Source organism: Siphateles boraxobius, unplaced genomic scaffold (assembly GCF_051911475.1).
Source record: "Siphateles boraxobius isolate OS27281-9 unplaced genomic scaffold, OSU_SipBor_1 86, whole genome shotgun sequence".
NCBI lineage: Eukaryota > Metazoa > Chordata > Actinopteri > Cypriniformes > Leuciscidae > Siphateles > Siphateles boraxobius.
The window spans coordinates 5,598,505-5,624,274 of NW_027509215.1; the positions used below are offsets into that span (position 1 = coordinate 5,598,505).

The window sequence follows — 25,770 nt, forward strand, 5'->3', positions numbered from 1 at the left end:
CGCTTTACATAAAGGCTTCAGTAAATCGAGGAAAAGGAGTTTCCCCCACTGCGTATAGCTACGCAATACTCGTTCCCTAACTCAGGGAACTGAGGTTACGTGAGTAACCGAGTAGTTCTACCCTACACAAGGGGGTAATCAAGGGGGTAATCCATCAGGCGGAAGTTGAAGCTGCCTCCGGGGGCCGCCATTGTAGCTGGCTATCACCTGCTGTTAGCATCCCATTGACTCCCATTCATTTTGGCGTCACTTTGACAGCGAATAACTTTACATCTGAGGCGTCCAAAGACTTCATTTGTCCATTATTTATTTCTAAAGAAACACGACAATGTATAAAAGGCTCCATTACTTTGTATCTTACGTTATAGCCCCGTAGAAGCCATTTTTTTTTCACCTTTTTTTTTTTATATATTTTTTATTTATTGCATGAACATCAATAACATAACATGAACAAAAACAAAAAAAAAAAAAACATAAAAATGCCAGGGTTAAAGATACACAAATATACAATACAAAAATTGAATGAAGCAAAACTAAATAGACCAAACAAACAATAAAAGACTTTGACATTTCACAAAATCTGAAAAGTATTCAACAAATACATGGTTTTAACAGCTTTATTGTTTGTACTATCCTTAATGGAAGCCATATAATTTTCTAATTCTTTCAATAGTACAAGAAAAAAAGGTTTCTGATTAGTAAATTTACACCGATGAATATGAAACTTAACTAAAATAATCAAAAGATTAATAATATACGCTTCCTTTTCCATACTCTTTTCATATTGTAAAAAACCAAATATTACATGTTCGTATAGCAAAAGAAAATTACATCCCAATTTGTTATTTATAAATTTAGAAACTTCCCACCACAACCTTTTGGTGTATTGACAGTGCCAAAAAATATGAGGTACAGTTTCTGGTTGCAAAAAACAAAATGAACAATTTACATCTATGTCTTTGTTAAATTTGGATAGAAAATGCTTAGCAGGGTAAAATTTATGCAGTATCTTAAATGAAATTTCCTTGACCTTATTTGTAATAATATATTTATTAGGTAACAACCAGACCTTATTCCAATTAATATTTCCAATAAACCTTGACCAATAGGAAATCACATATGGTTTACTGACTAGCTCTTTTTGAAAAAAGGAACGTATAGCCTTATTATTTTTGCTTATCGAAAAACAAACTTTACCACAAATCGTATCAGCTAGATGCAATAAAGACATACGTTTAGAGTATGAAATACCTCTACATAAAGAGACAACACCCGAAGAAATAGCACCAATTACAGAGGCAAATTCTTTAGGGGAAACAGGGAATTTGAAGTATGAAAGAAACTCATCATAAGTCATCAAATACCCCTGATAATTCAACAACTGTCCAACCACAAAAATGCCCTCATCAAACCAAGTTTTCAAAAATATACTCTTATGTTTGTACAAAATATTACCATTATTCCAGATGTAATAATGATGTGGAGAAAAATTGTGCTTGTAAATTAACTTCCAAGCCAAAAGTGCTTGCCTATGAAAAGCTGACAGTTTAACTGGAAGTTTCTCGATTTTGTAATCACACATAAGCAAAAATGGAAGACCACCAAGTTTGTCAAAAACCGATTTAGAAAATATATTCCACACAGAATCAGTGTTTTTTAGAAAATATTTCAATCAGTTAATTTTGAAAGTATTATTTAAAATAGAAAAATCTAAATAATCAAGCCCACCATTTTTATATGAATTAACAATTACAGATTTTCTAATATAGTGTATACGATTTTTCCAGCCCCGTAGAAGCCATTCTTGTAAAAATAGGCTACAAATTGCGTCATAACCACGCGACTTCATGTCGCACAATAGAGACATTACCGTACAGACAGGAGGAGAAGCTCGCACAGTCTCGCAGGCGTACTGACGTTAAATTTTAAATAAATAAATATTAAGCAAAATGACAAAATAATTAATCAGAATACTTACCAAAAGTTGCTGCAGGTCGCGCTTCACCGTCTCTGTGCACGATTAACGTTGGGTGACTGTCTATGGGTGATTCAGATTTGTCTTGGCACAGCTACTAGAAGATTTACAACTGTCAGTCAGGTTGCTCACGTGACATCTACGTCATCAAGCTCAGTTTTAGCCTGCGCAGAACGCTTGGCTATCAGGAAGTGAGTGCCCATGTTTGGCTTCAACTCTCTCCGTTGAAATCAACGGGGTCGCTGTGTCCATTTCTTTTACTGTCTATGGGGGTAATCCATCAGCCGGAAGTTGAAGCTGCCTCCGGGGGCCGCCATTGTAGCTGGCTATCACCTGCTGTTAGCATCCCATTGACTCCCATTCATTTTGGCGTCACTTTGACAGCGAATAACTTTACATCTGAGGCGTCCAAAGACTCCATTTGTCCATTATTTATTTCTAAAGAAACACGACAATGTATAAAAGGCTCCATTACTTTGTATCTTACGTTATGGCCCCGTAGAAGCCATTCTTGTAAAAATAGGCTAAAAATTGCGTCATAACCACGCGACTTTATGTCGCACAATAGAGACATTACCGTATAGACAGGAGGAGAAGCTCGCAGGCAATCTTTTACTGTCTAAAGTCAGCCCATGGCATAGATAGAGTCCATAAAAGCAACGCGACAAAATATTTCAACAACGTTTTTGATGAATTTGAAATAATTCGAAATAATTTGATATGTGGCAAGTGAATACATATGAAGTAACATTTATCCACGAACTTTAAATTATTTATCTACTTCACCTATATATTAACGGGGGATGGGGAAATTATCAGGAAATTATACATGCAATGGAAGAAGAAAAAACCCATCTCAATGTCTATCGCGGTTAACGTTGTTCCTTTATTTATTTATAGATCTACGCTTGAAGATTAATGTGATCCCGTTCGGAAGCCATGTACAAATGTCCTAGCCTACATAACGTGAAATAAAGAAAAACGTTTTTGTTCAAGTGTTTTTGATCATGATTTATTAGCCAAAACTACATGATTTATATTTTGGAATATTATATGGTCACATTGAATATACGAAAATGAAGCGAGGGGATAGTATTTTGGTTCCTGGGCTTATATACTAATAAGTCTTTTTTGGATGGGTTATTATTCTGTTTGATGTAGAAGGAAACGAAAAAGAACAATTGTAAATGTGTGCGTTTATGTATGTATTTGCCTATTTGAATCACTTAAATAATTTTGGAAGATTGTGCTGAGATGTACATGTACTTATTTATCTGTTATTTTTGATTGTATTATATATGTGTGTGTGTGTGTGTGTGTGTGTGTGTATATATATATATATATATATATATATATATATATATATATATATATATATATATATATATATATAAACATGTTCAAAATAAGCTAAATAAACTAACTAACTAAAATTACTAGAACTGCAGGCTACTCAAACGATTACAATCCAAAAGTAGGCTATTTTAAAGTCGATTTTAGCCACTTCTTTTGCCAGGCCTATAATGTTTTAATGTAAGATGTCATATTGTAATTATATAGCGTAAGTAGTTATATTAACATCATTGTAATATATTAATAAACATTGTATTATATTATTAATATACGATTGGATTTCCAAAACACACACACACACACACACACACACACACACACACACACACACACACACACACACACACACACACACACACACACACACACATCAATGTGAGTTTACTCTGATGCGTCATTGACCGTTCGAGATTAGCTTGATTGCGCTTTATGACAACACCTGCTAGTCAAAGCCCTTATTTTCTGGAGAGCCGTGATACTTCGACCTTGGAAACTTCTGATCATCATTCAAGACAAGTATTGTGTTATAGGTGGTATTTTGTTAATTCAGTGTGATAACTGTTTGTTGACTTTTTTTTCGTGATTTCATCTTCCCTTTTACTTCAATTTACTTGTTGCTAGCATATTGTCCCTCGTGCGAAAATGTCTTGCTGTGTAGCATACATGTGTTCTAAGAGACAAGTCTCTTCCAAGTTAAGCTTTTTCAGGTAAGTCCACTGTCTCCATCAGTATAATGCATTATTTAAGTATTTTACTCGTACTAAATGTGGCTAAAAAAGATGCACGTAGTCCTCGACAGCTGACAGACATGCAGGTGACTTAAGACATGCAGGTGAAAGAATTTTTTTTTGTAAGATGAAATAATCATGTTTATTTTCTAAAATCAAAATAAAGCTGAACACCTCAATATTGCAATAAATCAAAGTCGACACAACAGCCTTTAACGTCTACAAACTCTCAGTTAAGCTCAAGGGCACAAAAAAGACTATAAGTAAACCAACATCCTTCAAAAAGGCCATGTCAATATAGAGGATATATAATGTTAATTAAAATTAACTAGTCAAAGTCTACTTGCACTGGATGTGCTGGTTTCGGCCTTATCAGCAGCTGCAGTCAAAACCTCATCTCCAAAATCAAACACCTGCGATTCAGAAACGAAGCACAAAAACTAAGGGTACTCCAAGTGATATGCCACAACAACAGGTTTATTTAAATGAATGGCTGCAACAATAAAATATTTGTTAATATAGGGAGTGTATGTGCATAATGTGTGTGTTTGTGCATGTACACGTGTGTGTTTGTGCATGTACACGTGTGTGTTTGTGTGTACATGTCTGTACATGCACATTCATGTGGTGTGGGGGTGGGGGTGGGGGGGGTCGGATCATTTTTAGGGTAGCATGGCATTCAGGTTCTTTGAGAGAAAAAAATCCATCACTCCTCATCCTTTTGGTTTAATTTCCATTAAATTCCTTTGATGAAATTAATGACATGACATTCATTAAATGAAAATGACATTAATTTCCATTTAATTAATTTTCTTGAACAATGTGATATGCTTTTTTTCTTGTCAGGTTCCCCTTCAATGATAAAGACAGGTTGCAGCAGTGGATACACAATATCAAGAGAAAGAGCTGGACACCAAACAAGTACTCTCGCCTCTGCTCCCTTCACTTTACACAGGACTGTTTCATCTCTGTCCAGGGACGAAACACCCTTAAACCAGACGCTGTGCCAACCATCTTCTACCCCCACTGCCAGGTGAAGGTCAAGGTGAGGCACACCAGAGTCAGTAAGAACACAACGGTTAGTAAGACTGACTCCGACACACAAGCTGGTAAATGTAGGAACTTCAGTCATGACCATGATTACAACAGTTGCACTCAGAGTGAACCACAGACAGTCGAGATAAGTGTAGCCAGCTGCAGCCATAGCCATTCTGCAGATCATGGTGCATACACAAAAAACCCCAGTCCTCTAAAGAGGAAGGTGACATTTATTCAAAGTAGCTTGCGTCCTTACAAGAAAAAATTGAAGCTTCAAACGCAGAGAGTCAGAAGACTGAAAAAGAAAGTGAAGTCTCTCTCTTCAGTTGTCACTGATCTGAAAGAGAAGCTGCTTGTTTCCACCAGCTGTGCTGATATGTTGGAGGCTTCCTTTAGCGGTGTTGCTAAAGAAATTCTTACAAGGGCCAAGTGCAAGACTAAATCTCAAAGAATCTCTGATAATTTGAGATCTTTTGCCATGACTCTCCATTTCTACTCTGCAAAAGCTTATCAGTTTGTTCGTGACAGCTTTGATTGTGTTCTGCCTCATCCTCAAACAATCAGGTCTTGGTACAGCAGCATTCCTGCAGACCCAGGCTTTACAGAGGCATCATTCGCTGCCCTCCAATCCCATGTGGAGGAAGGAAGGAAAGATGGTAAGGAGACTGTTTGTGCTCTTATGATGGATGAAATGGCAATCAGAAAGCATGTTGAATATGCTGAAGGGAAATTCCATGGGTATGTTGATGTAGGATGTGGCAAAGTTGATGACTCTTTGCCAGTAGCCAAGGATGCACTGGTCCTTATGGTTGTAGCTGTTAATGGATCTTGGAAAATCCCTGTGGCTTACTTTCTCCTTGACGGGTTAAGCGGACAAGAAAGAGCAAATATTGTCACACAGTGTCTTCACAAGCTGCATGAAATTGGAGTGCGTGTTGTTTCCTTGACATGTGATGGACCGTCTTGTCACTTCACCATGATGCAGGCTCTTGGAGCCAATATCACAGTTGGAAATATGAGGCCATTTTTTCCTCACCCTGCAAATCCAATGCAGTCTGTACATGTTGTTTTTGACGTGTGTCACATGATGGAACTCTTGAGGAACGCTTTTGCTGATGGACGTGTTTTCCAGACAGGCAGTGGCAAAAAGATTAGGTGGCAATACCTAGAAGACCTCAACAAACTTCAGGAGACTGAGGGCTTGAGGCTGGGTAATAAGCTGAAGATGGCACATATTCTGTGGAGAAACCAGAAGATGAAGGTAAATCTTGCTGCTCAAGTTTTCAGCAGCAGTGTTGCAGATGCCCTTGAATTCTGCAACAAGGAGCTTCACTTGCCTCAGTTTCATGGTTCTGAGGAAACCGTTGAATTTCTGAGAACAATCGATTTAGCTTTTGATGTTCTCAACAGCAGGAACCCTCTGGCAAAGGGTTCCAAAGCTCCTTTGAGAAGTTGTAATAAACTTCACATGCTGAGTCTTTTGGAGAGAGCTGAAAATTTCCTTCTGCAGCTCAGAGATAGCTCTGGGAGACATCTTTATGCAGGTCCTAGGAAAACGGGTCCCATTGGATTTGTTGCCAGCTCCAGAAGTATTTCCAACATCTTTAAAGAGCTGGTTGAAGCACAGGATGCACCTTGTAAGTATCTCCTCACTTACAAACTCAGTCAGGATCATCTTGAGCTATTCTTTTCTGCAGTTAGGGCACGCGGAGGCTACAACAACAACCCAACTGCCCGACAGTTCAAAGCTGCGTACAAACGCCTCCTTGTCAGACATCAAGTGAAAAATGGAACAGGGAACTGTCTCATTAGAGATGGAACCAACATGTTGGCAGTGACAGTTGGTCCAGTTTCTCGTCAATTTGATGTCACACCAGCACTCCCTCTGGATTCTGACCACGACTACAGCATCCTACCTTATGTCAATTCAATATCCGAGTTTAAGGACGCCGCTATCCATTACATTGCTGGATTTGTGGTGAAAAAGATGAAGGAGAAAATCTTGTGCATGCCCTGTTCTCTTGCACTGAGTTCTGATTCCAGCATGCATGCTTTCATTGCCCTGAAAAACAGGGGAGGCTTACAGAATCCATCAACAAGCATTGTGGAGGTGTGTAAAGCCTCTGAAAGGTGCTTCCAAAGACTTCTGAACACCAGTGGTGGAAAGCTTCCTCAAGGAAAAGGAGTGACAGCTGCCATTATGATTCAGGTTCTGAGTGATTGTGCTGACAAGAATATTTTTTCAGAGCTGCACAACCACATGTTTGAGACCAGTGTTGAGGACAATCATGTTCACGCCTTGGTTAAGATGGCAGCCTCCATGTACTGCAAGATACGCCTTCATCATTTGGCAAGGCGAGAAACTGAGAAAGTAACAGGGGCTCTTGTGAGAAGGAGGATGAACAAATTAATACTTTTCCATCACCAATAGTATGGTGTTTTTAGTGCACATCTTCCTGTTTGCATAATGTTTACAGCACTTTCTGTGTATCGCTTACACTTGCTTTGCTTAGAGCCCGCATCAACGGGGCATACGCATATGCTGTGAGAACCTGTCTTCACCTTTGTTCATTTACATTTACTGAATAAACCTGACTCTACATAATATATCGCTCACACTTGCTTTGCTTAGAGCCCGCATCAACGGGGCATAAGCTTTTGCTGTGAGAACCTGTCTTCACCTTTGTTCATTTACATTTGCTGAATAAACCTGAAAAAAACACATTTGGATCGATAATTTTATGTGAGGATCGATCCTTTTCGATACCACGTCAGTATCGAAAGTATCGATACTTCAGGATCGATTCGCCCACCCCTACCACAGAGTGACGCCTCGGGCGCTTGACCATGCTTCAGTTGTTGACGCCTTGGGAGTGAGAATGGGTTGAAATATTTAGGTCTGATAGGTTGTGAATGAATCCGAATCAGAATCAGAAAGAGCTTTATTGCGGAGTGTGCTTGCACACACAAGGAATTTGTTTTGGTACTGAGGCTTCCAGTGGACATATACAAATACAAATACAACATGAAACATAATACTACAAATTATAAGAATAAAAAATAAAAATATATGAGAATAAAACTATCACAGTTGGGTTTAGTCAGAATAGACATTTTCAGATTTACAGATTATGAACCTATTTACAGTGTTTTGAATATTATAAATAAATAAATCTACATATAAGTATCACCTGAGTTGTGGGATATTGCACTAAACAGTGGGAGTATTGCACTTACAGGCATATGCCTTGGGAGGTGTGTTAACTGTTCAGAAGGGAAATGGCCTGTGGGAAGAAACCGTTCCTGTGCCGAGATGTTCTTGTGGCCAGTGATCTGAGTCTCCGTCTTGACGGTAACAGTTCAAACAGGTGGTGTCCAGGGTGAGTGGAGTCTGTGATGATTTTACCTGCTCTCTTCCTCACTCTGGAAGAGTACAGGTCCTGGAGGTTTGGCAGGGGGGCACCAATGATCCTCTCCGCAGTCCGGACTGTCCGTTGTAGTCTCCTGATGTCTGATTTGGTAGCTGAACCAAACCAGACAGTGATGGAAGCGCACAAGACAGACTCAATGACGGCTGAGTCCAATGACGGCTGAACATCCAAGCTTATCACTTTTATATAAAAGTTTTATATCGGCATATTCATAAACTGTGCCTGTTATAACTTTGTGTAAAGTTGTGTAGGCCTACATATTCTGTGTATTTATTGTCCTTAAAGGGATAGTTCACCCAAAAATGAAAATTACCTCTTGATTTACTCACGTCAAGTTATCGGTGTATATGACATTCTTCTTTCAGATGAAAACAATCAGAGTTATATTAAAAAATGTCCTGGTTCTTCCAAGCTTTACAATGGCAGTGAATGGCCATTTCTGTTTTGAAGTCCTTAAAAGTGCATCTATCCATCATAAAAGTGTATCTATCCATCTTAAAAGTGCTCCACACGACTCTGGGGGGTTAATAAAGGCCTTCTGAAGTGAAGCGTTTGTGTAAGAAAAATATTCATATTTAAAATTTTATAAAGTAAAATATCTAGCTTCCGGCCAAACAAACAAATGGATTTCACTTAAAGGATTAGTTCACTTTTAAAAAAACTTAAAAAATGTCATCCAAGATGTCCATGTCTTTCTTTCTTCAGTCGAAAAGAAATTAAGGTTTTTGATGAAAACATTCCAGGAATTTTCTCCATATAATGGACTTCAATAGGACCCAAATGGTCCAAGGTCCAAATGACAGTTTCAGTGCAGCTTCAAAGGGCTTTAAACGATACCAGGCGATGAATAAGGGTCTTATCTAGCGAAACGATCGGTCATTTCAAAAAATAAATAAAATAAATAAGTAAAAAAGTTTAAGTTTTATAAGCACAAATGCTCGCCTTGCTCTGTTCTGTGATGTGCGTTCGTGACGGCACGTAATACGCAATTACGTTGAAAAGGTCACGCTTCAGTGTTTACAAATGTGAGGAAGGAGGACCATATACACATTCAAATGTCTTTGTGTCAGTTTACCATTTAAAATGCCATTTCGTGTGCGTATCCTGGGTGTTTTAATATTAAAAAGGCTAAAAGTATACATTTGTAAACACTGACTCGGTACTTCCGCTTACGTCAATTGTGACCTTTTCAACGTAATTGCCTTAATTAACAATAAACAAAAACCTTAATTTCTTTTCGACTGAAGAAAGAAAGACATGAACATCTTGGATGACATGGGGGTGAGTAAATTATCAGCTGAAGTTTTTTTAAAAGTGAACTAATCCTTTAAGTCTAAAGCGCAACTTAAGCGAGTAATGCAATGTTCTGCTGATATTTACACTACGCCATGACGCACTACGCTACTTCCGATGTCATAAGTTGAGCTTTAGGCGTAAGTAGATTGCGTATGGCTGTTTGGCCGGAAGCTAGAATTTTAATTTGTAACGTGTTACATTTTTTTCTTACACAAACTCATCGCTTCGCTTCAGAAGGCCTTTATTAACCCCCCGGAGCCGTGTGGAGCACTTTAATCATGGATAGATACACATTTATGAACCTCAAACCAGAAATGGCCATTCACTGCCAATATAAAGCTTGGAAAGTGCCAGGACATTTTTTAATATAACTTGAAGAATGTCATATATACCTAGGATGACTTGAGGGTGAGTAAATCATGGGGTAATTTTTATTTTTGGGTGAACTATCCCTTTAACCACATGTGCATCTTCCTGTTTGCATAATGTTTACAGCACTTTCTGTGTATCGCTTACACTTGCTTTGCTTAGAGCCCGCATCAACGGGGCATACGCATATGCTGTGAGAACCTGTCTTCACCTTTGTTCATTTACATTTACTGAATAAACCTGACTCTACATAATATATCGCTCACACTTGCTTTGCTTAGAGCCCGCATCAACGGGGCATAAGCTTTTGCTGTGAGAACCTGTCTTCACCTTTGTTCATTTACATTTGCTGAATAAACCTGACTCTACATAATATATCGCTCACACTTGCTTTGCTTAGAGCCCGCATCAACGGGGCATAAGCTTTTGCTGTGAGAACCTGTCTTCACCTTTGTTCATTTACATTTGCTGAATAAACCTGACTCTACATAATATATCGCTCACACTTGCTTTGCTTAGAGCCCGCATCAACGGGGCATAAGCATTTGCTGTGAGAACCTGACTTTACATGCGTTCAGCTGTCACACTTCTTACTTGCTGTGAGAAACCTGCCTTTACACACACATGAGAAAAACCTGTCAGATAGATCTTTTATTGTCTCTGTGTAGATAACAGTTAACGCCATTTTGCGTCCATTAACACTATACAACATCATGTGCATCAAGCAATCATGTTAATTATATGCCCAGCAAGCATGCTATCTTTACCAATGCCTAATTTCACCGTGCAAATTATATTTAAAACATTCGCTTCTTGGGCGGTTAAATAAGTATGACTCATTTAACTTACATTCGACTTAGATTAGCTGTTTAATTTAGTTAGCAATAATTAGCCTTTGCCTAGTATCTCCTTACATATACATATTGGGTATGAATCAATAAGTTCTTGAATATCATTTTACATAACTTATTAATATAAAGCATTAACTTAATATGGCGTACTGACGTTAAATTTTAAATAAATAAATATTAAGCAAAATGACAAAATAATTAATCAGAATACTTACCAAAAGTTGCTGCAGGTCGCGGTTGGGTGACTGTCTACGGGTGATTAAGATTTGTCTTGGCACAGCTACTAGAAGATTTACAACTCCCAGTCAGGTTGCTCACGTGACATCTACGTCATCAAGCTCAGTTTGAGCCTGCTCAGAACGCTTGGCTACAGGAAGTGAGTACCCATGTTTGGCTTCAACTCTCTCCGTTGAAATCAACGGGGTCGCTCTGTCCATTTCTTTTACTGTCTATGACCCTACACAATTATTCGCTAACATTCGCTTATTTTTCAACTTAGAAGCTTTTTTTACGCACTGAATTGCGTTCTAAATTAATAAAAATTACAATAAAAACACAATAAAAAAACACATTTGGATCGATAATTTTATGTGAGGATCGATCCTTTTCGATACCACGTCAGTATCGAAAGTATCGATACTTCAGGATCGATTCGCCCACCCCTACCACAGAGTGACGCCTCGGGCGCTTGACCATGCTTCAGTTGTTGACGCCTTGGGAGTGAGAATGGGTTGAAATATTTAGGTCTGATAGGTTGTGAATGAATCCGAATCAGAATCAGAAAGAGCTTTATTGCGGAGTGTGCTTGCACACACAAGGAATTTGTTTTGGTACTGAGGCTTCCAGTGGACATATACAAATACAAATACAACATGCAACATAATACTACAAATTATAAGAATTAAAAATAAAAATATAAATATATGAGAATAAAACTATCACAGTTGGGTTTAGTCAGAATAGACATTTTCAGATTTACAGATTATGAACCTATTTACAGTGTTTTGAATATTATAAATAAATAAATCTACATATAAGTATCACCTGAGTTGTGGGATATTGCACTAAACAGTGGGAGTATTGCACTTACAGGCATATGCCTTGGGAGGAGTGTTAACTGTTCAGGAGGGAAATGGCCTGTGGGAAGAAACCGTTCCTGTGCCGAGATGTTCTTGTGGCCAGTGATCTGAGTCTCCGTCTTGACGGTAACAGTTCAAACAGGTGGTGTCCAGGGTGAGTGGAGTCTGTGATGATTTTACCTGCTCTCTTCCTCACTCTGGAAGAGTACAGGTCCTGGAGGTTTGGCAGGGGGGCACCAATGATCCTCTCCGCAGTCCGGACTGTCCGTTGTAGTCTCCTGATGTCTGATTTGGTAGCTGAACCAAACCAGACAGTGATGGAAGCGCACAAGACAGACTCAATGACGGCTGAGTCCAATGACGGCTGAACATCCAAGCTTATCACTTTTATATAAAAGTTTTATATCGGCATATTCATAAACTGTGCCTGTTATAACTTTGTGTAAAGTTGTGTAGGCCTACATATTCTGTGTATTTATTGTCCTTAAAGGGATAGTTCACCCAAAAATGAAAATTACCTCTTGATTTACTCACGTCAAGTTATCGGTGTATATGACATTCTTCTTTCAGATGAAAACAATCAGAGTTATATTAAAAAATGTCCTGGTTCTTCCAAGCTTTACAATGGCAGTGAATGGCCATTTCTGTTTTGAAGTCCTTAAAAGTGCATCTATCCATCATAAAAGTGTATCTATCCATCTTAAAAGTGCTTCACACGACTCTGGGGGGTTAATAAAGGCCTTCTGAAGTGAAGCGTTTGTGTAAGAAAAATATTCATATTTAAAATTTTATAAAGTAAAATATCTAGCTTCCGGCCAAACAAACAAATGGATTTCACTTAAAGGATTAGTTCACTTTTAAAAAAACTTTTACTGATAATTTACTCACCCCCATGTCATCCAAGATGTCCATGTCTTTCTTTCTTCAGTCGAAAAGAAATTAAGGTTTTTGATGAAAACATTCCAGGAATTTTCTCCATATAATGGACTTCAATAGGACCCAAATGGTCCAAGGTCCAAATGACAGTTTCAATGCAGCTTCAAAGGGCTTTAAACGATACCAGGCGATGAATAAGGGTCTTATCTAGCGAAACGATCGGTCATTTCAAAAAATAAATAAAATAAATAAGTAAAAAAGTTTAAGTTTTATAAGCACAAATGCTCGCCTTGCTCTGTTCTGTGATGTGCGTTCGTGACGGCACGTAATACGCAATTACGTTGAAAAGGTCACGCTTCAGTGTTTACAAATGTGAGGAAGGAGGACCATATACACATTCAAATGTCTTTGTGTCAGTTTACCATTTAAAATGCCATTTCGTGTGCGTATCCTGGGTGTTTTAATATTAAAAAGGCTAAAAGTATACATTTGTAAACACTGACTCGGTACTTCCGCTTACGTCAATTGTGACCTTTTCAACGTAATTGCCTTAATTAACAATAAACAAAAACCTTAATTTCTTTTCGACTGAAGAAAGAAAGACATGAACATCTTGGATGACATGGGGGTGAGTAAATTATCAGCTGAAGTTTTTTTAAAAGTGAACTAATCCTTTAAGTCTAAAGCGCAACTTAAGCGAGTAATGCAATGTTCTGCTGATATTTACACTACGCCATGACGCACTACGCTACTTCCGATGTCATAAGTTGAGCTTTAGGCGTAAGTAGATTGCGTATGGCTGTTTGGCCGGAAGCTAGAATTTTAATTTGTAACGTGTTACATTTTTTTCTTACACAAACTCATCGCTTCGCTTCAGAAGGCCTTTATTAACCCCCCGGAGCCGTGTGGAGCACTTTAATCATGGATAGATACACATTTATGAACCTCAAACCAGAAATGGCCATTCACTGCCAATATAAAGCTTGGAAAGTGCCAGGACATTTTTTAATATAACTTGAAGAATGTCATATATACCTAGGATGACTTGAGGGTGAGTAAATCATGGGGTAATTTTTATTTTTGGGTGAACTATCCCTTTAACCACATGTGCACACAGGATGTGTGTAGGTGTAAAGAAGTGAGACTTGGGGGGACAGTGAAGTGCAGAAAGACCCTTCATGAATTTAAAAGAAAGAAGTCAGATCAAACCATACAACCCTTTGACCAAACTACATTTACAGGCTGTAGGAAAAGCTATTAACCCTGTGGAAGGAAAACAATGTTCATTTATCTAAAATATTAGCAATAGTTTTGTGTTGTTTGGCTTTGCTGTTTATTTCTGGGCAATCTTTGACTTTCTGACTCTTTAGGAGTGAATTTCTTCACACATGAACTCAAAGGATGCAAGGCGTTTTCTTTATAGCTATAAAATCATATTTGCACTTTGTTATAGTAGTCCCCTTACAGTCAGGATTTGAAAAAGCACAGAGCAATGCGGAAGTCATACTTCCTCCATTGAAAAACCCGCACATAAACGGCCATTTGTGTTTTCTACGATGGCTTTTAGGCTGCTCCTGTTAACTTCTCTTCTTATTTACATCACAGGTACAAAATCCAATCTTTTTACTATGATACCTTCGATTAAGTGAAAGTAGGTTTTAAGACTCTTTCTGAAATTAACTTTTAATTCTTAGTGTAGTTTAGTTTTTGTTTAGTTGGCAGTCTTTTTTGACAGAGTAATTGAGTTTTAAGAGAGCTTCACTTAAAAAACGTTTCACTAAAATGTTGCCAGGATTTTACAAGATTAAACTGATTTGTTATACAGCAAAAATCAGAGTTCAGAAATAAGGGTGATTTAAGGTTAAATAACTACGTCACATATAATGGGATTCGATGATGGTGGAATACCCATAAGCCCTTGTACATATAATTTGAACATCATTATTAATTATGCTGGTAAGTGTTACTGTTGGTTGGGAATTTGGATGGAACTTTTTGGTTTTGAACTTGGAACTCTTTTTTACGGAGAAAGAATTGTTTTCCCATAAGTACTGTATGCTACAAAGCCTGTTAGCAAATAGTTTCTAAACTTTGTCCTTTAATCAAAGTCTTATTTTCTCTCTCCTCAGGGTTCAGTGCTGAGATCTCTGTGTTTGTGAAGACGGGAGATTCTGTTCAACTGGATATACAGACACAGAAACTACCAGAGTTTTCTATTCTATATTGGACAAAATATAAATCAGAGAATATAGTTATGTATATACGTGGAACTAAAGTAAACCCTCACTCTTCCTACAAGGACAGAGTGGATTTCAATAATGAAACCTTCTCTCTCACACTGAAGAACATGCAGAAGACAGACAGTGGACTCTATACAGCAAGAACAAGTGGAGAATCAGAGAACAATATTGTAACATACGGAGTATCTGTTATAGGTGAGTGTTATGTTCTGTTTAATCTATGATGTTACTGCATATACACTAAGACCATGTTAATTTTATTCAGTTGGTTTTCTTTAGAAAACAATATGAATTATGCAGAGCACAATGCGCTAATATATGATTTTTTTTTAAACTTAATTTATGTAAAAAAAAAATTTTCATGGAACTTCAAAACCTGCTGCATATACTTTAGTATGTTAACAAAATTATTCATGTTCTTTTCAAGAAGTCTGAACAAAATAGTATGAATAAATTGTGTTTGGTTCTAGTTTACTCAAGTGTGTGTGTGTGTGCGTGTGCGTTTCAGATGAAGTGGAAGCTCCAGTCCTCACTGTAAACTCAAACTGGTCCAGCCCTGACCCCTGTAGCTTTACATGCAAAGGAAGTAACATTATCATCAGCTCCATCTATAATAGTAGCAGCTGTTCTCCAGAAGAGACATCATCAGATAACTATACTTTAAATCTGAACTGCAGTGATGACCACATCATGTGTAACCATAGCAACCCAGTGAGCTCGAAGACTGCCATACAGAAGGTTAATGAACTCTGCACTGTTAATCAAGGTATGTACTGTATACACTTACATATGCATAAAGAGAATATGTATGAGAGAATGTAACTAAACACTGATCTAAAATGATTATTTTTGTATTATCATTCATGTAGAAAAACCACAAGCTGTAAACCAATCACGGTATCTCTCATGGATTATCCCCCTTATTTGCATATTGACAACGATTTTGTTGGCATCAGTGATCGGCTGGTGTCTCTACAAGAGAAAAAAAGGTACAAAGCATCTAATCTTACATTCATTTTAAAGACACATTATAGAGAATTTAATTAATGCTCACTATTTCATATTGAGTGATACTAGTAAACAAGAGTATAAAAGACTGTACTGTATGTCAAATGTATTTTATTAATTTTAAGAAACAAATATAATCATATTTACAGTATTTGCACAAAGCTTATGATCTTGTGTCTCATCCATTTATTTCAGCAGTAAGAAAAACACTTAAACAGTTAAAATTTGACATCAAAATGTAATGCAATCCTACTTTTTCCATTTTTGAATGAGTATATGGAACTGAAATAACTTTACTTACTATTCTTCATAGATCAATTCAGATTCCAAAATATATTTACAAAAAACAAACAAAACAAAAAAAACATTTATTTTCTAGTAGCATGGAGACCATTTGCAGATTTAACCATTGACTAAATGTGTGTAAAATTAAATGTTTGGCTGAATGAAATATAAAACTAACCATTTAACCTACAGTGTAAAGTTGAAACTAAACCAAATTGCAAATAATTTTTGTAAATCTTTAGTCTTTCTTACAGAAACACAGAAAGATTAATAATGTATCATACAACCAGTTATATAACAATTCTTGAATTTAATATTAGCATTTTTATTCATACATGGATATTTAATTAAAGTTCTAAATGCCAGAATTAAAATGCTAGAAGGATGTTTCCTAAAAGTTCAGTTGTGCCTTTAATAATAAAGATTTTTTAATAAACATCCTAAATCCATTGTATTTTGAATAGAGTGATGAGGTTTACGATGCTTTCAGATCAGTCCTTCTCCCCTGACCAGCAGAATGAACCAACAGTCTATGAAAAGGTTGATGTAAGTTTTATTTTACTATTCTTTATTAACAACTGATGATGATAAATGTTTTTTATCTCTTTTTGAAACAAGTTTTGCATCACTGAATCTGATGTTGATTGAATGTTGTCAGAATATTAAGAATATTAAGCCACAACAAAGTCCATTGGAGACGTTGGAGAAATCAACGAATCCCTGCACACTGTATGATACTGTAAGAGAACACGGATATCCTGATGTTACGATGGAAACCAACGAGACATCACCCAGTCAAGACTCTGTGAATCAGGTGAAGAGCAAACTCTTACTCTAATTTCACAAAAAATCCATTTGCAGGCATGTTCAGGCACTTGAGAATCTGTAGATGTTTAAATTATGTATTGAAAAAATGTTTTAATGAACGCAAATGATTTTGTTCTTTATTTCAGAGTGCAACACTAACAGAGAACAGCAAGCCAGATGCAGCACTCACTATCTACTGTACCATTCAGAAGCAACCAAAACCTGAAACTGATCACACCATTTATGCTGTGGTCAATAAACAGCCAGCCAGGGATGAATCCATACATCCAAAACCAGAATAAAATATAATAAAGGTGAACTTTTAATGAAGCTGAAACCTTACAGTGATTCAAATAACAGTGAGGCTGTTGTTCTCGGTATAAATAAGCAACAAGTACATTGTGTTTTGAAATTATTGATGGTGAATATGTAAATTAATGTAAACTACTCTTATATATATATATATATATATATATATATATATATATATATATATATATATATATATATATATAATTATATTAGTGGTGGGCCGTTATCGGCATTAACGTGCTGCGTTAACGTGAGACTCTTATCGGGCGATAAAAAAAATATCGCCGTTAATCTATTCACAAAGTTGTGTTGGGATCATAAAATAGCTTTTTCGAATATCGTTATATTTTCGCGCAAATCGCGCAGCAGGGTAATTTCTTGTCAGGGACACAAGGTGTATACTTTTACATGTTACGTTGATCGTTCCTCTCGTTACTTTACATGTTGTTAAATGAGTTTATTCCAAGCGCACTCTATCTTTTTTATGGGCATGAGCGATGCTCAATTTACAAATGAATCACTCTTTTGGGTCGATTCTGTTCAAAGACTTCATCAAACAAGTTGGCAGATCTGTCTAAATCGGTTCGCGAATCAGTTCTGTTCAGTTCCTCACGCACTGAATCGTCTGAACTCTGAAGCGCGTTCAATCACACTCGACACGGAGTCGTAACAGGAAGATTTAAGAACATCAAGAGCTACAGTTTAGTCTAGTGAAAGCAAATCTGCAAATGCATCATATTTTAGCCAGCGATGAAAATCTTTATTAGTTGAACATCTTCGTAACCTGTCTGTGAATGAATGATTCCACAGGACGATACATTCGATTTCATTTCATTCAGGTAATACATTTTACAACCAAACAGATTATTACGCCACGATAGCACTACTAAAAAGTATGACATTATCCGTTGGACATATACATTAATTTATAGGCTACAAAATAAATAAGCTACCATTGCGTAGGCCTACAGTTTATGAAATGAACACCCGCCATCCCGCGGTAATGTGTGTATTGCGCAGGGGCATAGTCACACGAATAGTTTACATTGATTGAAACTAATTTGTTTAAAAAGGATGAGGTTATTGCCGGTAAAGGCAGGTTAACATAAAATCATTATGACATAGTTTTTGATCAAACGAGCATCTGGTTTGGCGATGCAAAATAGGACTGTAGCTACGTCGTGCTTATTGTTTTTTCTTCTTCTAATTAGCCTACTATGTTTAAAAAAAAAACGACGAAAACATGTTACTTGTTCAATTAATAAACAGTTTGTTTGATGACAAATCGCTAAAGATGAAATTGGCCTCTCTGTCATTGTAATTGGGCGTTTTATTTATTTATTTTATTTTAGAATTTTTTTTAGAATTTTGACCGATATTCGACTTTTGCTCCTCTGTCGAATGGCATTTTTGGCAGAAATTCACATCCCTACGCGAGGCGAACTATTCTCAAAGACTTACTTTTAGTCTTTATTTGGGTAGCACACATATTCTGAATGCCTTCGGCAGAATTCAAATGAGCCATTTTAATCTAGATTAATCTAGATTAATTCCAAGATTCCAGTGAGATTAATCTAGATTCAAAAAATTAATCTATGCCCACCTCTAATATATATATATATATATATATATATATATATATATATATATATATATATATATATATATAAATGTTACGGTGTTTATTCATTTTGTCATGTTTCTGGTTTGTGGTTTCTCTGTCTTTGGTCTTTTATTCAGTTTGTGCCTTGTTAATTGTAGTCTGTTATCCTAGTCATGTCATTATTAGGTCCCTTGTTTCAGGTGTGTTGTCTTGTTAGGTTGTATGGTCCCGCTCGGTGTTCTGATTTGCCCCAGCTGTGTCTTGTTCCCTCATCCCGTCTGTGTATTTTAAATCCTGTCTGCTCTTTTGTTCGTGGTCAGTTATTGAATGTATGTTTTAATGTGCGTACCACGAGTATCTTGTCTGTTCTGTAGCCTATCTGTAATTAAAGTCTACTGCTGCATTTAGATCCGCCTACTGCCTTTGCTTCCACGCAAATTCGTAACAATATTAGAGGTGGGCATAGATTAATTTTTTTTTAAAAATAAAAAAAAATTAATTAAAATTTAAAAATTTAAAAAATGCCATTCGACAATAGAGGAGCAAAAGTCGAATATCGGTCAAAATTCTAAAAAAATTCTAAAATAAAATAAATAAATAAAACGCACAATTACAATGACAGAAAGGGAGTCCAATTTCATCTTTAGCGATTTGTCATCAAACAAACTGTTTATTAATTGAACAAGTAACATGTTTTCGTCGTTTTTTTTTAAACATAGTAGGCTAATTGGAAGAAGAAAAAAACAATAAGCACGACGTAGCTACAGTCCGTTTTTGCATCGCCAAACCAGATGCTCGTTTGATCAAAAACTAATGTCATATGTCATAATGATTTTATGTTAACCTGCCTTTACCGGCAATAGCCTCATCCTTTTTAAACAAATTAGTTTCAATCAATGTAAACTATTCGTGTGACTATGCCCCTGCGCAATACACACACATTACCGCGGGATGGCGGGTGTTGATTTCATAAACTGTAGGCCTACACAATGGTAGCTTATTTATTTTGTAGCCTATAAATTAATGTATATGTCCAACGGATAATGTCATACTTTTTAGTAGTGCTATCGTGGCGTAATAATCTGTTTGGTTGTAAAATGTATTACCTGAATGAAATGAAATCGAATGTATCGTCCTGTGGAATCATTCATTCACAGACAGCTTACGAAGATGTTCAACTAATAAAGATCTTCATCGCTGGCTAAAATATGATGCATTTGCAGATTTGCTTTCACTAGACTAAACTGTAGCTCTTGATGTTCTTAAATCTTCCTGTTACGACTCCGTGTCGAGTGTGATTGAACGCGCTTCAGAGTTCAGACGATTCAGTGCGTGAGGAACTGAACAGAACTGATTCGCGAACCGATTTAGACAGATCTGCCAACTTGTTTGATGAAGTCTTTGAACAGAATCGACCCAAAAGAGTGATTCATTTGTAAATTGAGCATCGCTCATGCCCATAAAAAAGATAGAGTGCGCTTGGAATAAACTCATTTAACAACATGTAAAGTAACGAGAGGAACGATCAACGTAACATGTAAAAGTGTACACCTTGTGTCCCTGACAGGAAATTACCCTGCTGCGCGATTTGCGCGAAAATATAACGATATTCGAAAAAGCTATTTTATGATCCCAACACAACTTTGTGAATAGATTAACGGCGATATTTTTTTTTATCGCCCAATAAGAGTCTCACGTTAACGCAGCACGTTAACGCCGATAACGGCCCACCACTAATATATATATATATATATATATATATATATATATATATATATATATATATAAAAGCAGAATTATTTTTAATGTAAATTTGTTGCACATGTGGCTCAAAAAGGAATGCAAAATCTCACATATTTTCTGTTAGATATTCCTTACCGCCTTTGCAATCAACACATGTAAACCACTTCGTGGAATATGTGTTAGTCTATAACCAAGTCCTGTATTGCTTTAAGTTTTTTCCCACACTTAATCTTTTCTTGTTCGTTTTTTTGTTGTTGTTTGTTTTGTCTCTTTTTTTTTTGTAGTCTGTCCTTTTGTTTTGAACTTGTGTTTAACTGTTCTTCTGTTTTTTGTCCATTTGTCCAGCTATGCTAAGACATACAAAAATGCTCAATTGCAATATTACAAGAAATAGCAGTCTTGATCTTTTGATAAACATTTTCTATTGTATAAATTTAAACCTAAATCATTCTTCCCACATATTTAGAGTATTGACTCTAAAATATTTCTCACGTATCAATATAAATAGATGTAATGGTGGAGCCTATTGAACGTGTTCCAATTGAGAAAATACACCTTTCTCAAAGCCAATTCATGCACTACATGGTGTTGCACATATTGTATAGTGTAAGTGCACAGCATACATAATTTGAAACACAACTCGTCTGTTTGGGGGACAGTGTCTATGAAACTTGTTTGTTTCCACTAGAGAAATTACACACTTAACTCTTAAATTGGTAGACAGGGCCTAGCATGTCATCACAGGAATTGCCACTTCCTATTACTGATAATCACAAGCTTAAAACTCCTGTATTTAAATCTTCTCTAATCTTATCTTCTCATGACTCCATGAAGTGCATTTGCTGTAATTTTTCTCAGTCTTTCCACAGATGCTGATCACTGGAAGGTTCAAAGTAACCCTGAATATTCATTTGGAAAATTCCAGATTGAAATAAGAAACATTTTCCTCAGTTTTAGTTGTACAAGAGATATACAATAGCTGGTCGGAGTTTAAAAAGTGTTTTAGAGCAAGACGTTCATACATGTTCACTGCTTGTACACTGAAAATTGTGGTTTTGAAAATGTTGTTCAACATCATTTGCCCAGCAGACTGAGCAAACAGTCCATGCAGAAGTTGGGAAGTGAGTTTCTGTTAAGTCATGTTTAGTTTCATTTTCTTGTTTAGTTTCTGGTTTTCTTTGTCACTGTTGTCATAATTACCGTAATTTCGAGATAACAACATGTGATTTTCTGAGTGTCTGAGGGGACAGCGGTTACCTAATTCATGTATTTTTAAGACCTCAGTTTTCCTCAGTTCACGTTTCTCTTGTGAATGTCAATGTTAAGTTGTGTAGTTTAGAAAAGAGTCCAAGGCACTTCTTCAGAAAAAAAAGTTGTTTTTTTTGTTTACTTTTTTTGGACTGAAATAAGTGCCTTGGATTCTTTTCTGAAGTGCAAGTATGCAGCAGGTTTTGTATCTCTAGGTCTACAGAAAGTACAGTTTTTTTAAATAAAAGCCTGGAGTATTTCTGTTAGTGTCTGTATATGAGCATGGACCCCTTATTTCAGCCAAACCAACAGTTTGACATTTTAATTGCATTGTGTCCCCAGGAGAACATCAAGCCACACAAGTTACTGAAGATGTTGGAGAAATCAGAGAATCCTCACACAGGAGATTCAGGACAACCTGATGTTACCGTCACCAAACACACCTCATCCAATCCTGACTCTGTGAATCAGGTGAAGATTAAACAATTAATGTACTCTCACTGAATTGCATTTCATTTACAAATTTTATTTATTTGGATTAAATGTCTTAATTTGGAATAACAACTTAAACTTAAACTTAGTTAAATATGATAAATATATGATACTGAGCAACACAAATGCACCAGCCATTATCTGAACCATTCAGAAGCAACCAAAACTTCCCGAATCTGAAACTGAAACCGTTTATGCTGTGGTCAGTAAACTGCCAGCCGAGTATGAATCTTGGTTCCCCCTTCCATGTATAACGCTTTGAGTAACCAGTAAAGCGCTATATAAATGTAACAAATTATTATTATTATTACATCCAAAATCAGAATAAAATATAATAAAATCGACCTTTCAATAAAGCTGAACTACTACAGTGATTCGAAGTGATACAGTATCATGTGTTCAGGATGTCATTGTTATTCTCAGTTGTAAATAAGCAGCATATGTTATATATGTGCCAGCTAATTTATGGTGTGTTCGAAATATTTGAATGTGTAAGTTCTGTCTTTTTTAAATAAATAAAAGAAGTGGTAAATTTATTTTTTTTTATGTAAAATTTCAGGAGTGTTGTACTTGTGACTCAGACAGGAATGTAAAATCTCACGTGGTTTCTATAGATTTCTGTTAGAGATTTGTCTCTGCCTTTGCAGGCAACACTCGACAAAACCACTTCCTGGAAAGACCAAGTTATTTTGAAGGGATGCTGGGGGCTTTCACTTGCTTATCCGCCCCCATCTCCCTGTTTGGTATATTGAAAGTAATTTTTAAATCTTTTGTACAGAGCTCCTTTGCAATTAAGGAAGTATAAATTATATATTTTTTAAAATATGTAATAAACTAATGAAATAAATGTATCTTTGTTCTGTTTCTTCATGTAGTTACTTAATTCAAGCTTGTGTTTAACTCTTCTTGCAGCTTTTACTGGAAAATATATACTTTATTTTTTTTTTACATGTGTGCCGCTAGATGCAACTTATTATTATATAACTTACAAGCATTATTTTATGCCCTAGGCTAGCAAGTCTATTACACTAAATCATATCAATGGGAGGAATTCCACTGGAGTTGTACACACATTGTTCTATCATTTTTGTGCTCTTTTGACAAATATTTTCTATTGTACAAAAGTAAACCTCATGCACTATTCACACATATTTAGAGTATTGACTTTAACACTCATCTCAGCCCCCTCACATGGTTTTATGGGGGAGATGAGGAGGTTTCAGGTTTTAAGATGAATAGATGTATTGTTGCCTACAGGTATATGATTCACATATGTGTTTAATGACTAAGTGAAATTTAAATAAACACTTTAAGACCAGGAAAACACACACATATCTAAAAAATGACTAATGTTAAGAGATACAACTTTGATATGACCTAAGATTAACAATGCTTTAGAAGTATTGTTCATATGTCATGTTACTAATGTAATGTTAACAAATGGAACCTCATTGTAAAAGGGTGCCATGTCTTTTCTATATTAGCTACTGTACATTTAAAACATATATTCAACATGGTACCATTTTGTGCTTAATGTTTTGAAGAAACAGTATTTTCATTCATTTTCAATGTGTGTGAATGCTTTGGTCTTTTTTTCATGAATTCAAAAGTTTCATGAAAAAAAACTGTGTTTATTAATAAAACACAGTTTCATCTGCTGTGTTTATTAATAAAAGTTATCAGTTCAATTAATTGTCAGTGGTCCAGTCAAGTGTTTTTCCCCCTCGGGGTAGCTTTTGTTTGTTTTAATTCATTATTTAATAAAGAAAAGAAACCGTATCGTGACAGAAACCAGGGACTAAATATACACAGAGATTATTAAGGCGTCATCTAACTGACGCTGTTGACCATGCTTCAACATCCGACGCACAAGGCACCCTTTAGCGTCAATATGAGACGCTAACCCTATACCCCAGACCTAAACCTACCCATAACGGAAGCGTCATGTAACTGACGCTAAAAACGGAAGCGTCATCTAACTGACGCTAAAGGCCTTAGATGACGCCCGAGGATGAGCGTCATCTACCTGACGCAAAAGGGTGCCATGCGCGTCGGATTTGGAAGCATGGTCAAAAGTGTGAATAAAATGACGCCTTGGGATGAGAATGTGTTGTAACAGAACAGGTGAGGGGTTAATTAACAACAGAGGAAACTAACAAGTGCACAGAACACATGCAAATGAGTAAGGAAACCTTTTGAAAACAAAACCAAAACAGAACACACAAGTTCCATTAATATCTTCTCAGATTTGTATACATATATATCAATTTTAGGCCCATATGAAATCCATTCTATTTTTTCTCATTTTTTGCCCAAATTTAATGTTTGATTTGAATTTTAATAATCGAGAAAAATGTCTAATCAATTTAATTCATACATTTTTAACAACTATTTTTTTGTTAATTATATGACATTTTTATTTTTTAATACAAATTTATTATCAACAATGCAGTTGTGAAATGAAAGGCTTATATTTTAAAAACCTAATCTTTTAAAATGTAATGAAATGAAAATGTAACTATTCCTTTTATTTTTTAAGGAAAGTGCTCTACAACAGAGGTTTACTATTAAAATAAATTAGAAATTGTGATTATTCCTTAAATAAAGTTTTAATAATTGTATTATTAGTATTATTACTGTGAGAAGTGCAGTAAATTCTTCTGTACAATAATTAGCCTAATATATTTCTGTTATAATTTCTTCAAGTTACACCGAACTTTTATTTTGATGGGTTGTTGTGAAAACCGCTCGCCTGCAGTTGTCAATCACATACATGTGCATACCATCTTCATATTTAAATAGCATTTTGTAGCTTAATATTCACAGTACTTGTGATTTATTCATCCAAATTTTGCCAAATTCTATGACATTCCGTGTTATGCTGTAAATTAATTTTTTATAAATCGACTCCGCGATTCTGTCTGCGTTTTCCTCATTGTGGAATTCATAGGGCCATACATTTATTTTGAGGACTCTCTGGCTATGGACCACGGAACCCACTTTGAGAACCCCTGCTTTAGGAAGAGCTATAAAACG

The 25,770-nt window shown here is 36.1% G+C and overlaps 1 protein-coding gene across 3 annotated transcripts; it reads left to right on the plus strand.

Annotated features, from left to right (window-relative positions):
- The first annotated feature begins 14,503 nt into the window (after positions 1-14,503).
- On the plus strand, positions 14,504-24,426 carry LOC143731407 (CD48 antigen). Of its 3 annotated transcripts, XM_077222323.1 has the most exons (8): positions 14,504-14,601; positions 15,126-15,431; positions 15,745-16,002; positions 16,106-16,225; positions 17,020-17,075; positions 17,188-17,343; positions 17,483-17,650; positions 22,585-24,426. In XM_077222323.1, the coding sequence occupies exons 1-7, from the start codon at positions 14,553-14,555 to the stop codon at positions 17,636-17,638; spliced, it is 1,101 nt and encodes a 366-aa protein (XP_077078438.1). In that variant the 5' UTR covers positions 14,504-14,552; the 3' UTR covers positions 17,639-17,650; positions 22,585-24,426. The 3 variants fall into 3 exon arrangements, with proteins under 3 accessions (XP_077078438.1, XP_077078437.1, XP_077078439.1); XM_077222322.1 differs by lacking the exon at positions 22,585-24,426 and having other exon boundaries at positions 14,544-14,601; positions 17,483-17,662; XM_077222324.1 differs by lacking the exon at positions 22,585-24,426 and having other exon boundaries at positions 14,544-14,601; positions 17,020-17,069; positions 17,483-17,662.
- Positions 24,427-25,770: the final 1,344 nt, after the last annotated feature.